This window comes from Delphinus delphis, chromosome 5, assembly GCF_949987515.2.
Source record: "Delphinus delphis chromosome 5, mDelDel1.2, whole genome shotgun sequence".
Taxonomy (NCBI): Eukaryota; Metazoa; Chordata; class Mammalia; order Artiodactyla; family Delphinidae; genus Delphinus; species Delphinus delphis.
Window position 1 is genome coordinate 134,994,087 of NC_082687.1, and position 15,645 is coordinate 135,009,731.

The 15,645-nt window shown below is 50.2% G+C and overlaps 1 protein-coding gene across 1 annotated transcript; it reads right to left on the reverse strand.

Moving 5' to 3' along the window:
• Positions 1 to 2,690: 2,690 nt before the first annotated feature.
• GRPEL1 (GrpE like 1, mitochondrial) lies at positions 2,691 to 15,348 on the reverse strand. Its single transcript, XM_060013030.1, has 4 exons — positions 15,254 to 15,348; positions 13,095 to 13,257; positions 11,669 to 11,750; positions 2,691 to 4,918 (listed from the first exon to the last, which is right to left on the reverse strand). The coding sequence occupies exons 1-4, from the start codon at positions 15,346 to 15,348 to the stop codon at positions 4,572 to 4,574; spliced, it is 687 nt and encodes a 228-aa protein (XP_059869013.1). The 3' UTR covers positions 2,691 to 4,571.
• Between the last annotated feature and the right edge of the window lie 297 nt (positions 15,349 to 15,645).

Sequence of the window (15,645 nt, forward strand, 5' to 3'; positions counted from 1 at the left end):
AATGACCCGGGGGGTGGGGGGGGGTAGGGGAGGGGCGAGGAAACGCTTTTTTTCCCCGTTGCTCTTTTTTAAACAAATTGAGTTCTCTTTGGGGGATATAAATTCTTTTTATGGTCCTCTTCAGAAGCAATAGTAACACTTAGATCAGATCATGAGGGAGACAAGTATCTATTTTACCTTAGTCCTGAAAGTAATACTTTAAGATGACGATTTGCCTTTAAGTGTTCAGTTTGGAGAATTACGAGATTGGGTAATTTCCCTTTGTGAGTTTCTTCCCTTTGGTACGTGACTGTTGTGCTGTGGGCAGAGGGACGCCTTGCCCTGCCGGGCTGCCAGCTCCGCCCTGTGACCTGACACCCCGGCACAGCCCGGCACGTGGCACTTTAGATGGGGGCCGGGCAGGGCAGGTGGAAGAGAGGCCGGGGGAGGACAGGACAGGGCGTCCGTAGGGACTGGAGAGGAGGAATGTGGTGTGGAACAAGTTGGCCAAATGGAGCGTCCGTAGCTCCCGAATCCGACCGCCCCGGCTTGTTCCCGGGGGTGAGGGGGTCACCGTGGGAGGAGCAGCGGCCCTTGGCAGGCTCCCTTGGGTCTCGGGGGCACCGGGCCCAGTACGGACTGCCAGAATGCTGGGGCTGCTTTTTGCTGCTCTGAGAACTTGCATGCGTTTTACTTGGAAGAACTCGTTTTAGAAGGTTCACGGTTGAGAGTTCTCTGGGTTCTGGCGTTAGCTCCCCCCAGGGTTTTCACCCCGGTTGCAGGTACCTCTTTCGCTGCGACTCTGGCCCTGCATCTTACTTGGGGTGGTGTCAGGCGCTCAGCTTGGCGAGGGCGAGGCCTGGGCACCGCTTCTCTGGGTCACCGTCTTGAACCACACTCAGAGGTGGCTTCTGCCTGGCCCTGTTTAGAGATGCTCCCAGGGGCGCTCTTTCGTGGACCTGGACGGTACCTTCCTTCCGGAACCTGAGGAGTCCCTCGTCTTCCCGCTGCTCAGGGCTCCTGTGTCCAAGGCCCTGCTTTAGAGTTGGTGGAGTGGCCAGAGCCCAGCAGTCAGTTCCTCCTGGGGCGTGTCCTGCCTCTCCTCCCTCATAGCTACCAAGACTGTTTACCTCCCGGAGTGTTTGGGCTTGAAGTTACATTAAAGTGAAGTCATTTGAAAGAAAAAGGAAGAAAACCTCATCATTTCCAAGAACGACTTAATTACGGTGCCTTTTCCTTTCTTTTTACGTTCTTCTGTCCTCTAGGGGTGAAATTTTCAGCATTAAGTAAGCCCTTCAGATACACTGTATATGGCTTTAGTTGTAAACTGCACGGCACGCTGGCAGAGAAGCGCTCCCTGTGGCCTAGCGAGGAGTCCAGGGCGTCTCTGTGAGCACGCGGTGGCGGGCCGTGCTGTTGCTCCCGGTGCCCCGCAGGACGACGGCTGGCGGAGAGCGGGTCCCGTCCGCCACTGAGCAGAGACGGAGGCAGTGCTGCGTTCCCGCAGGTGTTCAGCCAGTGGTTCTCACCTGGGGTTCCTGGACTGGCAGCATCAGCACCCCCTGGGAACCTGCTAGAAATTCAGGTACTCAGGCCCCGCCCCAGTCCTCAGAAACTCTAGGGGTGGGGCCCGTGGAGCTGTGTTCTTACTGGCCTTCCAGGTGACCGGGATGCAGGCTGAAGTTTGAGAACTACTGGCTTTAGCTACTCTGATGTCATTGATTTTCTACATCAGATTCCTAGTTTGATGAGGTTTTAACTTTAGTCTTATTTTTATATAAAATGATTGCCAGACTTTCATTAAGCTTGAGAAGCAAAAGCTCCCTGTAAATGTGCGTGGCCCTGGCTGAGAGCTGTCAAGTGAAAAACTTTTGTGTTTAAGCAGGTTTTCAGTATGTGTATCTCTTTGATGGTATGAAGAATTTATCTAGGCTTGACTGTTTTGAAACAAACACCATAATGAATGTATAATTTATGTTAGAGTATTAGCGCTTCGTTGCAAGGGAATGTAATTTTGTGATTGGTTGCCTCTTATCCCATCAACTCCAGCTGTTACTGCCACATAGCCCTGACCCTGCTGTCAGCTCGGAGCCTTTAAATTTCTATATTTAATTCTCATGATAAATTAGTCACCATAATCCCATGGAGTTAATTAGGTCTTTTCAGAATTTAAACTCTTTGAGTCACAAAAGATAATCAGCTATTCAGAATGATGCTCTGGGTGGCCAACATTCCGAGAATGTATTAAAACCGAAACTCTGCCTACTGTTCTTATTTCCCTTTTACATATTAAACAGGTTGAGAACCAAATAGTGTCACTGCTTGCTTTTTACCGCCTGCCCCTGGAGCCTTAGCTTTTCAGTCTCGTAGATGGTATGAGCCAGCCTTCAAAATCAGGATGGGGGACAGCCCGTGACGTCTTAGTGCGGCACTTCCGTGTCACGCCAGTCTTTTTCCTCCAGACTGTGGGGAGTTAAAATAGATTGCACTTAAGCAGAAACCCCTTTACGCCACTCTCCTTCCCTGAAAGAAGCGGAACAGCCAGAGCTCTCGTGGAGCCAGGCCGGGAGAACCGATGGTGAGTAGACAGCGCTGCCTCTGTCACCTACACGTGCTACGAATCCAGGCCACGACTGCGCAAACCCAGGAACTCGACGAGAGTGCAGCCCACGGGTCTTTAATTGCCAGTGTCAGTGTGTACAAAATTAAATGTTTTCCTGTTAGCGGTGATTGTGGATGAGTGAAACAGTAAACAAATAGCTGATCACCTTTAAGCGAGACCATCTCTAGGTTTAGCACCTTTTTGCAGGTGCAGCTCTAGGTGAAAAGGGATGGGATGGGACTGCACACGTTCCAAGAAATTAGTTTGAAAATTACTTCTTTATTCACCCTCATTTTACAGATGAGTCCAGGGAGGCGAAAGGCTGTGCTCACAGCCACGGTGTAAAGAGCAGGCGTAACTTTCGGCTGTTTCTCAATATGCTGTACTGTTGCCTTTAGTTCTGGGCTATGCTCTTGACCAAGTTATTTAAAGCAGCTTAAAAGAAAAGGGGGACGGGCTTCCCTGGTGGCGCAGTGGTTAAGAATCCGCCTGCCAATGTAGGGGACCAGGAAGATCCCACGTGCCGTGTACCAACTAAACCCGTGCGCCACAACTACTGAGCCCATGCGCCACAACTACTGAAGCCGGCGCGCCTAGAGCCTGAGCTCCACAACAGGAGAAGCCACCGCAATGAGAAGGCCGCGCACCACAATGAAGAGCAGCCCCCGCTCGCCACAACTAGAGAAAGCCCGTGCGCAGCAACGAAGACACAACGCATCCAAAAATAAATAAATTTATAAAAAGGGGGGGAAATTTCTTGAAATGGTATAAATTGGAATTTTAATTATGGGAATATCACCTACACCTTTCAAATCGACTACCCACCTTTCTTACATAGTATTGACCTTTAATCCTAGAAGTACCTCTTAGAAGCAAAGCTAGTGGAAGGTTACTTTTTTCCCCCTCGTTTATAAGAATACCTCAGTCATTCAACTTTTCCCCTCAAGCGAGGAACGGAGGGTCCGGCGGCGAGTCACAGGGCCAGCGCTTGCCGGTCGTGTGTCCTTGCTGCTGCTTCCAAGTGTCCACGGTCCCCTTCCGGGACAGAAGCCAACACGTTTACGTGTGTCAGGCGCATAGCTGCAGGATTTGAGCAAAGACCCGGAAAGCTAAGCCACACTTCTCTGCTTAGTAAGGATCTCCTCCACCAAAGCACACAGCTAGCAGAGCGTAGGAAAATAAACAACAGGGCTTCAATCCTCTGAAATAAAATTTTAAATTTAACATTTAAAACATACCAAGCACACAGTCCCTCAGATTTCTAAGGAAGTCCATCTTACTAGGGGGAAAGTACCTTCTGGTCATTAGTAACTAGTTGGGTATAGATTTAAACCTTTCTATAAAGAGATGAACAAAACAGGACGAAAGTAACTGAGTGTGTCAAATTCAGTTACTGGCAAAATAAGGAGGTGAGGACGTTAGGGTGTGCCCGCTGGTCTCACACCTCCCAAAGCCAGAAGACGATCGCTCTTAGCAGCGAGACAGTAACTGATCATAAACGAACGCAAACACGTTCTTCACCAAGGGTGTCGTACAATTTCTGTTAGCAAGAAAAATGTTTAAACTCTTGCCTTGCCTTCACTGAGTGACGGGTGGTGGCTAAGCAGTCCAGGAACTGGCGTGCTACAGTGAGACGCAGAGGACGCAGTGCAGCCGGCGCAGCCAGCTAGCAAACAGCAGGACTCCTGAAGACCTTTTATTCATTTGAAATACTCTGACGTCACCAGAGTTTGAGCAGACACGGTGTTTTTCCTGATACCCTAGGGTCCGGTAGCATCCCGCCGGCCTGTCCTGTGAGCACGTGGAACTAGTAACTCCCGAATGTTCATTAACACAACTGTGCAACTGGCTTACTTCCTGTCCAGCCACTGGTCACTAAAGCCTGGCAACAAGGTTTAGGAAAAGGTCACGCGCACCCGCAGCTGAGGAAAGATGAAGTGGCCTGAGTCAGCGAGTGATGGTAACAAAGCCCCGGAGCCCGTGGGGGCCGCTAAGCCTCCTTCACCACCCCAACCAGGGCGGGTCTCAGGGTGCGCCCGTGCAGCTTGTACCCCACTTTGGTAACGAGCGCCACCGTGCCCGGCTCCTTGCCCTCAACCGGCGTGTGGAACAAGGCCTCGTGCTCGTAGGGGTCGAACTTGGCCCCCGCGGGGTTCAGCCGGAGTAAGCCGTGCTTCCTGAACACCTTCTGGATCTGGACCTCAGTCATCACGAGCCCCTCGTAGAGGTTCTTCAGGTGCGGGTTATCGTCTCTAATCTCCTCCTTCGGGACGCACTGTGTTGCCTTCTCCAGAATGTCCGCCACCTCCAGCAAGTCCTTGCAGAAGCCCTGAATGCCTACACGAAGTTAAAGAAGAACAGCGTTTGCATTCTGTACCAACTGCATGGGCAACTCAACACTGTAAGCCCCGTTTACGTCACACACGGTCTATTTAATGACACCGTCTCAAATCACTAGTTTGCCCTAGAATTTCAATGGCTGGATTAAAAAACAGACAAACTTTTCTGGGGTTTAGACAAAAGCCAATGAGGTATAAAGACCAGCAGCTGAAAACCTGCAGAACCACCATCAGTCCTGCTCCAGGCTAAGAGGACGTGCAACCCCCGCAGACGGCAGAGCCAGGAAGGGGCGCAGGTGGCTGCCTCAGCTAAAGAACACGGGGCCTGGGGCCACATCCCTGGCTGTCACGGAACTGCCCATGTGATCTGGTTAACCTCTCTGGGTCTCAGCTTCTTTGGTTATAAAACAGGGATAACAGTACCTCACACAGTGAGGTTATGAGGACAAAACCACACACACTCAGAGCACCTAGAACACTTAAGGACTCAACACACACGTTAGCAATTATTTGGCACTGTGGAGTAAAAGTTACCGGGACACACCCCAAGCCTTAACCTTTATCTAACAGAAGAAATAACGTGTTAAAAAACTTCGCAGATACAAACGTTTGTGGTTCCAAGACGATGCTTCAGCTGCTGAACGAAGGAGGTCAGGGCGGATGAGAGGCGCACACGGCTCAGCTCCCCCGCCCGCCCCGCCCTGGCCCTGGCAGCGCAGCGACCGTGAGGCTCTAGCACGGCCCACTCAAGTCTTCGCGGGTCTTGAAGGCTGTGCGTCTCGAAGGAGGCAGCGCTCGTTTTAGGCTTTACTCTTTCACACAGGGTTTTCACCCCACTGCTTTAAAATGAAATTAAAATTCCACCTATCTGATAAAGATGGGAGCGTCTATTAAGGATTAACCCTGTGCTAGTTCCCGTATGGTCTCTGAGACAGGCAAGAAATGGTCACACAAGTGGCAAGTACAATCACAGTGATACTTACACAAGGCACACTCATGAGTGCTGAGAACAGATTAACCTAAGGGACGTGGTTCAGCAGGGTAGGCAGAGGAGGGTTCTGGGAACTGAGGCCTGGAGAGTCGGGAGGGAGCCACACGTTGGAGGAACTGAGGACGGCCAGCCTACCAGGAAGATGCAGACCCAGAGTAGCTGAAGGTTCCAGATGGTGCAGTGGAATGGGTAGAGGTCTGCTGTGGCCACTCTGCCTGGGGTGTGGAGCAGGGATGCAAGAGCTGAAGCTGGCCTGGACCACAGCGGAGGCAGCAGAGACAAGTGGATGAAGCAGAGTCCAAGCATCACCACTCACCGGATGGGAGGGGAGTGAGCTTGAGGGAGGAGAGGACAGTTCACATGCCTGACCTAGACACCTGGGCGGGCAACAGTATCATTTACTCAAATGAGGAAGACAGGAAGCACAGGCAGAGGGGAGAATCCAGTTTAAAACAGCCCTGAGACGTCCAGGTAAAGACATACAGGGCTAGAACGCAGAAGAAATGTCTGAACTGGAAAGAGAACCTGTGCGTGGATGCCATTCAGACCCGTGGGAGGGCAAGTCAGTAGGGGGGACGGCGAGAGGAGGGGGGAGGCCTGCTCCGAGCCCTGAAGAACCCAGACACATGGAGGGCGACAGACACGCAGCCAGCGCAGGCCATGACCCGGAAGAGGAGGAGCAACAGGAGGTGAGGTGACCGCATCCAGGAACGAAGAGTTCCTAGAAGAGGTGAAGCGCCGCTGTTAAGGGGCCCGCAAGGGAAGGGTGGGGCCCGCCATGGCAGCCTCTTGCTGGGTGCCGCCTTTATGAGCTCTGGGAGCACCAGTGCCAGGGGGCTGCCCACACGCGGAGGTGAGACTGAAAACAGAGCCCCCTCCTCGCGGCTGTGTGATCCACGCCACTGCCGCCGACTCTGTCAACTCAGCAGCGCGTGCGGGACGTCCGAGTGGAAAGGGTGCTCCCGCGGCTGGGACAGGTCCGGCCTTCGCAGCTGTGGGCTCTGTGGGCACGCACAGAAGCAGGGCCAGGGTCTGGGCGGCTCCCACGGCAGGTCCAGGCGCACGACTACTCCGGTCCTGGTACCTGACCTCAGTGGATCTGTGCACACAGCACCTGAGGGACCCCAGGGCCAACTGCCTGCGTTCCCACGGTGCAGGCGGGGCCGAGGGCAGTTGACAACAGCGCGCTTTGTGAGCCCGCACAACAGGTGACAGATGGCATCACAGAGCACACTCCCTGGTAGATGGCTCTGGTGGAGGGATACTGGGTGGCTCCCCTTCCAGCAGGAGCGCTCCAATCCTGCCTGCCCCACAAGGCAGCTCAGAAACGGATCTGGGGGCCTCTATTCCAACAACTAGGGAGCAGGACCTGCCCCCAACAGGGCTGTGACAACCACAGAGCAGAGAGGAGGCCCCGCTCAAATCCAGTGCAGACTCTGGTCACCACACCACCAGTCACACCTCCTATCAAGGGGATAATGGCCAGGATATGATGAGGAAAGAGGTGGCAGGCATCCACACTAAAAACAGGCCTTGGGCCTTCCCTGGTGGCGCAGTGGTTAAGAATCCGCCTGCCAATGCAGAGGACACGGGTTCGAGCCCTGGTCTGGGAAGATCCCACATGCCAAGGAGCAACTAAGCCCATGCGCCACAACTACTGAGCCCACGTGCCACAACTACTGAGCCCACACGCCTAGAGCCCGTGCTCCACAACAAGAGAAGCCACCACAATGAGAAGCCCGCGCACTGCAACAAAGAGTAGCCCCCACTCGCCACAACTAGAGAAAGCCCGTGCGCAGCAACAAAGACCCAATGCAGCCAAAAATAAATAAAATAAAATAAAATAAAAAACTCACTACAAACAAAAGTCCAGGACCAGATGGCTTCACAGACGAATTCTACCAAACACACAAAGAACCTATAGCAATTCTCAAACTCTTCCAAAAGACTGAAGAGGAAGGACACTATGAAGCCACCATCACCCTGACGCCAAAACCAGACAAAGACACCACCAAGGAAGAAAATTACAGGCCAGTATCTTTGATGAATACAGATGCAAAAATTCTCAACAAAATGTCAGCAAACCGAATCCAACAACACGGAAAAAAGGATCATATACCACGACCAAGTTGGATTCACCCCAGGGTCATAAGAATGGTTCAACATATGCAAATCAATCAATGCGATACAGCACATCAACAAAAGAGAAGACAAAAACCACATGATCATCTCAGTAGATGCAGAAAAAGCATCTGATAAAATCCAACAACCATTCATGATAAAAACTCTTATGAAAGTAGGTACAGGGAAAACACCTCAACATTTAAAGCTATTTACGACAAACACACAGCCAACATAATACTCAATGGTGAAAAGCTGAAAGCCTTCCCGCTAAAATCTGGAACAAGACAAGGATGCTCACTCTCACCACTTCTATTCAACATAGTATTGGAAGTCCTAGCCACAGGAATCACACAAGAAAAAGAAATAAAAGGTATCCAAAATGGTAGGGAAGAGGTAGAATTGTCATTATATGCAGATGACATGATACTATATTTTGAAAACCCTCCACACAAAAACTACTAGAACTGATAAAGGAATTCAGCAAGGTAGCAGGATACAAGATTAACATACAGAAACTGGTTACATTTCTTTACACTAACAATGAAATATCAGAAAAGGAAAGTAAAAAAAACAATACCTCTTAAATCCCATCAAATAATACTTAGGAATAAACCTGACAAGGAGGTGAAAGACTTACATGCTGAGAACTATTAACCATTAGTAAAGGAAACTGAAGATGATTCAAAGAAATGGAAAGATACCCCGTGCTCTTGGACTGGAAGAGTTAACATTGTTAAAATGGCCACACTACCCAAAGCTATCTACAGATTCAATGTGATCCCTATCAAATTACCCATGACATTTTCCACAGAACTAGAACAAATAATCCTAAAATTTATATAGAACCACAAGCCTCAGAACTGCCAAAGCAATCCTGAGGAAGAACAAAGCTGGAGGCATAACCCTCCCAGACTTCAGACAATACTACAAAGCTACAGTAATCAAAACAGCATGGTACTGGCACAACGACAAACATATAGATCAATGGAACAGAATAGAGAGCCCAGCAATAAACCCACACACCTACAGTCAACTAATCTTTGACAAAGGAGGCAAGAATATTCAATGGAGAAAAGACAGTCTGTTTAGCAAGTGGTGTTAGGAGAGTTGGACAGCCACAGGTCAATCAATGAAGTTAGAACACACCCTCTCACCATACACACAAATAAACTCAAAATGGCTTAAATAAAGATCTAAATAGAAGACAAGACACTGTAAAACCCCTACAAGAGAACAAAGGCAAAACATCTTCTGACATAAATTCTACCAATGTTTTCTCATGTCAGTCTCCCAAGGCAACAGAGATAAAAGCAAAAATAAACAAATGGGTCCTATCAAACTTACAAGCTTTAGCACAGCAAAGGAAACTAAAAACAAAACAAAAAGACAACATACAGACTGGGAGAAAATACTTGCAAATGATGCAACCTACAAGGGCTTAATTTCCAAAATATACAAACAGCTCATAAAACTCAATAACAAAAAACCAAACAACTCAATCAAAAAATGGGCAGAAGACCAAAATAGACATTTCTCCAAAGAAAACATACAGATGGCCAATAAGCACACAAAAAGATGCTCAACATCGCTAATTATTAGAGAAATGCAAATCAAAACTCCAATGAGGTACCACCTCACACCAGTCAGAATGGCCACCATTAAAAAGTCTACAAATAACCAATGCTGGAGAGGGTGTGGAGAAAAGGGAACCCTCCTATACTGTTGGTGGGAATGTAAATTGGTACAGCTACTATGGAGAACAATATGGAGGTTCCTCAAAAAACTAAAACTAGAATTACCATATGACCCAGCAATCCCCCTCCTGGGCATACATCCAGACAAAACCATAATTCAAAAAGATACATGCACTGCTATGTTCACAGCTGCACTACTTACAATAGCCAAGACATGGAAACATGGAAATGTTCAATGACAGATGAATGGATAAAGAAGATGTGGTATATATGTATATTCAATGGAATATGACTCGGCCATAAAAAAAAGAATGAAATTATGCCATTTGCAGCAACACAGATGCAACTGGAGATTATCATACCAAATGAAGTAAGTCAGAAAGAGGAAGACAAATACCATATGATATCACTTATATGTGGAATCTAAAGTATGGCAAAAATAAACCTATCTATGAAACAGAAACAGAATCAGACACAGAGAACAGACTTGTGGTGGACAAGGCAGGGGGGTGGGGAAGGGATGGAGTGGGAGTTTGGGATGAGCAGATGCAAACTATTATATATGGAATGGATAAACAACAAGATCCTACTGTAGAGCACAGGGAATTACATTCAATATCCTGTGATAAACCATAATGGAAAAGAATATAAAAAAGGGAGGGCTTCCCTGGTGGCGCAGTGGTTGAAGAGTCTGCCTGCCAATGCGGGGGACAGGTTCGAGTCCTGGTCTGGGAAGATCCCACATGCCGCGGAGCGACTGGGCCCGTGAGCCACAACTACTAAGCCTGCGCGTCTGGAGCCTGTGCTCCGCAACAAGAGAGGCCACGACAGTGAGGGGCCCGCACATCACAGTGAAGAGTGGCCCCCGCTTGCCGCAACTGGAGAAGGCCTTCGCACAGAAACGAGGACCCAACACAGCGAAAAATAAATAAATAAATCTATATATATATAAAAAAAAGAATATAAAAAAGGGAATATAGGGCTTCCCTGGTGGCGCAGTGGTTGAGAGTCCGCCTGCCGATGCAGGGGACACGGGTTCATGACCCAGTCCGGGAAGATCCCACATGCCGCGGAGCGGCTGGGCCCGTGAGCCATGGCCGCTGAGCCTGCGCATCCAGAGCCTGTGCTCCGCAACAGGAGAGGCCACAACAATGAGGGGCCTGCGTACCGCAAAAAAAAAAAAAAAAAAAAAAGGGAATATATACATGTATAACTGAATCACTTTGCTGTACAACAGAAATTAACACAACATTGTACATCAACTATACTTCAATAAAATTAAAAAAAAAAAGAGATTTGTTCTCTGTGTTGAACTCGGATCTTATCAAGTTTCCACTGTGAGCACCCAAGGTCTTGCTGTGAACCTGAGGTTCTGCATCTACAACAGGGGGACTGAAAGCTCCGTCCCCATAGGTACTCAAATGGTAGCCTTTTGGGTAATCAACACAACACATCTGGGGTTGGGAGACGGGCCTCAGTGCCAGCGCCATTACCAGGTTTGTGCTGAATGGCAAGTCATTTCAACCTCACTGATCTCAACCGTAAAAAGGGGAAGGACGATAACAGAAACATACAAAGGTGACAATGCAAACAGAATCTGAGGAGGTCCTAAGTGAGACCAGTGTTAGGGCTGCTCCAGCTAAGGAGCCGAACCTCATAGAGCCGACCTGCTAGTTACCTGCAGGCTCACACCGAGGTCTCTGTGGAAGAGCAAAGCACACGCTCCTCATTGAAGGAATCACGCTCACCACTCCGAGTGCGAGTCCTAAGGGCAATTTTGCTCCTTCTAGACAACGGCTGACCCATCTCCAACACTGGAGGGAGTGAAGCAGCAGGCTCCCCACCTCCTCACGGGGCTGGCCCCCTTGCCTGGCACTCTGATACCCCCTCCCTTGCCCCGTGTTTCCCTCGGTCAATGTCATGTAACGTTGAAAGTTACCATATAGTTTCGCCTCCTCCACCAATTTTTGGCTCCTCTGCCGCAAGTTCTCCGTATCTGCTAAAGCTCGCTTATACTTTTCCTTAAAAAAAAGAAAGGGAGAAAGAAAGACTGATTCGCGTGAATTAAATATGGAACAAATTCATAAGAAAGCATATCTGATGTAACAAACTCCAAGTCAAAACACAAACAACAGCTATCATCACGTTTGAAATTTTGGGTTACAGACAGCTGCTGCTTAATAAACACAAACACATTAACCCGTGTCACTGTTTCCAGCAAGTGGGGAACAGATGGCCCGGTGTCGCGTATTCAGATAGCCCTCAAGGGCATTCTCACTCAGTGTGCAGCTGGGGAAGGACAAGGAGAGGCTTCTCATTTCTCATGGTTCCGATGGCTCTCCTCCAGGGAGGACCATTCATTCATTCCTCAGCAGAATCTCCAACTTAAGGGAATCCTAGAAGCCCGGTTAGGGGCTGACCCGCTCAGTTCCCACACCCTGAAGAGACGTCTAGGAGAACAACGAACCTGAGTGGACAGCTTTGGCCTCTACGCCACAGAAGAGGAAAAACCCCATCAATGAACCTCTGGTATTGTTAACATTGCCCAGATATGATTCAGTTGAAACATTTATTGTGTACTAATCATCTGAATTCTGGTATCTTCCTCATTTTGCACCAACTTTTCCTGTAATCTCATCCGTCTCCTGGAATTTCTATTTTTCGTGTGCACCAGGTTACTGTGTTCAGCCTTCAGGCGATTCCAGAGCCGTGGTTAAGAGCAAGGGCTCCCAGGCTCAGGCCCTCGCCCTGCCACTCAGTGGCCAGGTGACCTTGGCAAGTTTACCAAACCGTCCTGGACCTCAGTTTCCTCATCTGTAAACAGGGATATTAATGGCTGACTCACAGGGTTGTTGTGAGAATTAATATAAATAAAGGGGTGAGAACGGCCCCAGCACACAGTATTTGATATTATCATTCTTAAATGCTCACAGAGCTCGATTTGTGCCACTCATGCTTTTCCACATGGGGTCATAATCCATATTACTAATCAGTTCACAGAACTCCTACCTCCCTAGGAGAGTGCCACGTGGCCGTACCTCTGCCCCCCACCCTTGTCCTTCCCTAAGACCAGCTTAAAGGGCCCTACTGAATAGTCCTCACCTGTAAAGACCATTTTAAGCCTCAATTCAATATAATCTAGGTAGCACATACAGATGACCCTCACGACAACCAGAGCCACACAGGCTTTCGGTTCTATCCCTTCGCCGGTAGTAACTTGTTATAGGACCCAGCCGTAGTCCTTGGACAACGATGGGATTTGTCTGGGCTCCGTCTCTGTTGTCACGGAGGCTGGCCAGACGTCCTTGGAAAAGACTCACCTGGAGTTTGAACGACCACGCTCCCCCCAGAGCCCGCAATCTTACCATGGTCTCCTTTAGCTGCTCTTCCAGCTTGACCTTCTCTTCCATCAGTGTCTTCTCTGCAGAGGGCAGATCTGTCTTCTGTTCATTCTGACCCATGTCCTCTTCCAAGTTCTGGCCATTGTTCTTCTGTTTTGTAGCTGTGCACAGCAGCCGAGGAGAGGACCTAAAGACAAGTCCACACGCTAGAAATTAAGATGTTTGTTTTGCTTCTTAAAGTCAGATGTATGACTTAAGAAATCAGAATTTAAAACTATGTGCTACTGACCCATGGGGGAGAAAAGATTTATTTCAGATCCAATAAAAGCATATGACGTATAGAAGCTATTTGTTGATATAAAGTCTTCTGCAACAAATGCCTAAACTAACATGTCAGTGTACCAAGGCTATGGTACTAACCTCCTCTTCTTCCCACTTTAAACATCTCCTTCTGAGATATGGTCACCCAGGCCCACCACACAGCAATGCAGTAGCTACTACTGGAGGTGAGGCCCAGTGCTGATGCTGATTACAAAGCTGGAGGGGCAGAGATCTTGCCCACACGGTACTTCGGGCATGCAAAAAAGATATCTACACACAAAGAACCGTAATGTGGGGTCTGAAAGTGATAAAAGAGGAACCATGCACTTTGGGAGGCTCAGAGTAGAATATTTCTAGCTTTGGGTAAATGGAAGGCAATGAAAGGGTTTGTGCAGCGAGGCTTTGAAGGATAAGTAAGAGTTCACATACAGAGTCAGGAATGGATGAGACAGACGCACTTCAGGAAGAGGGAAGGACTGGAGGTTGGAAAGCATGGGGATGGTATGTACAGGGGAAATACAAAGAGCTCTAAAACTAATGCTGCAAGGGACTTAAAGTATTACCCAATCTGATCCCCACATGAAAAAGGTTAAGTGATAAACTCAAGGCCGCAAAGCCATTAAGGAATGATACACATCTCTGCACCAGGTCCAGTGGAACTCTTAATTATGCCACAGTCCAACCTGAAAATAAACCACATGCGATTTCTTCCCAGATTAAAACGAACTGCCTCAATGAACAGGAAAGCTAGGAGTACACAGAGCATATGTACAAGGATGTTTACGGCAACTGGAAACAGATCGCTGTCAGAAGGAGACGGCTGAACAAGCTGTTTCTGCCGACCCCCTCCTGGAGCGCCAGAGGCTCCCGCAGCAGCCAGAGCGAGTCTCGCTTTGCTTTGCAGGGAGGGAGACGGAGGCTCCGGGGGCTCAGTTACCCCGAAAGCTACGCATACAATTCAGCTCTCTAAACTCCCCAACTTGAGCCTCTTGCCACAAACCCAGTTCTCAGAGCAGAAATTCACGCGTCTTGGCAATTAATTCCAGATACAAAAATCACAAATTACTCGAGCAAAGAGGCCTTTTCACTCGGGCTTTCCAGGGGGGCTTGTTCCCACACAGTTCTACACCACGTATCGGGCTGGAATCGCCGCTGCATCCCGCGCGCTACCGTAGTCCACGCTGCCCGGCCCGGTCTCCCCATCACTCCAGCAGCTCCTGCGGGGAAAGCCCAGCTCCTGCTCTGCGCAGCTTCTACCCAATCTGTCTTCTACCAGATAACCTGGTTCTGGGAGGCTCCTCCAACGCAGACGGTGCTAAGCACTCGCTAAACTAACTTATGAGGCTAGACTTTGAAAAAGCAGAAACCGCCGGTTTAAAAAAAAACACGAAAGAAGAAAAGCCAAGGTGAGGGCACTGCCTCGTGACCCCCGCCGCGGAGTCACCGCTCCTGTATAAATAAGCCGCTGTCCCCACCGTGGGGCAGGCACCGCTGCCCTTCTGACCTCAGGCTCCTGGGCACGCGGTGGTGGACGAGGACTCGGGCCGAGAGGAAGGAGCCAGCGCGCCGCCGCCCCGCGCCCCGGGGACCCGCACACGCGGCCGCCTCGCGCCGGCCTGGGCTCGCGGGAGGCTCGGCGCGGCCTCGGGCTCGCGCGGGGCGCCGTCCCACTCTCCCCGGGTCCGCCGCGCGGGCAGCACGGGCAGCGAGGCCGCGGGGCAACCCCGCGGTGTCCGCGCCCCGCGTGGGGGAACCGCCGCCCACAGCGCCCGGGCCGGAGCCGGGCAGGACTCGGGTCGGAGCGGACGGGGGCGGCACGCACACCGCGCCCTTCCTCAGCCCGGGCAGCCGGCGCCCCTTACCTGAGAGACAACGCCAAAGCCGGAAGGCTGTGCCGCGCCACCCTCACGCACCGAGCCGCCATCACTGCCGCGGGGTCTGCGCGCGCACGGGGCATGCGCGGAGGCGGCTGGCCCCTCCTCTCGGCCACCAGGACACTCGCGCAGACTCTGTGCTTCCTTCCCCCTCCCAACTACTTCCCCTCAGCCAATCCACCACCGCTTCTCCTCTGATAGACAGATCATACTCACCACTAATTGCCGGTCTTGGAGTAGCACTCTCCCCTCCCCCGGTGGGCGGGGTCTGAGGCCTTCCAGAGCCCGAGAAGGTGAGGAGGTGAAAGGTGAAGGAAACCGTGGGAGGAGACTCTCCGCGGAGGGGCGTGGTCAAAGGAAGAACCAATAGGGAGGGAGCA

Excerpts from the sequence above, each read along its gene's own strand:
- GRPEL1 (XM_060013030.1), bottom strand. The coding sequence starts at position 15,348 with ATGCCCCGTGCGCGCGCAGACCCCGCGGCAGTGATGGCGGCTCGGTGC. Across the intron at positions 11,751-13,094 it reads AGCAGCTAAAGGAGACCATG|GAAAAGTATAAGCGAGCTTT; the intron begins GTAAGATTGCGG and ends CTTTTTTTTAAG. Across the intron at positions 4,919-11,668 it reads GGAGGAGGCGAAACTATATG|GCATTCAGGGCTTCTGCAAG; the intron begins GTAACTTTCAAC and ends AACTTCGTGTAG.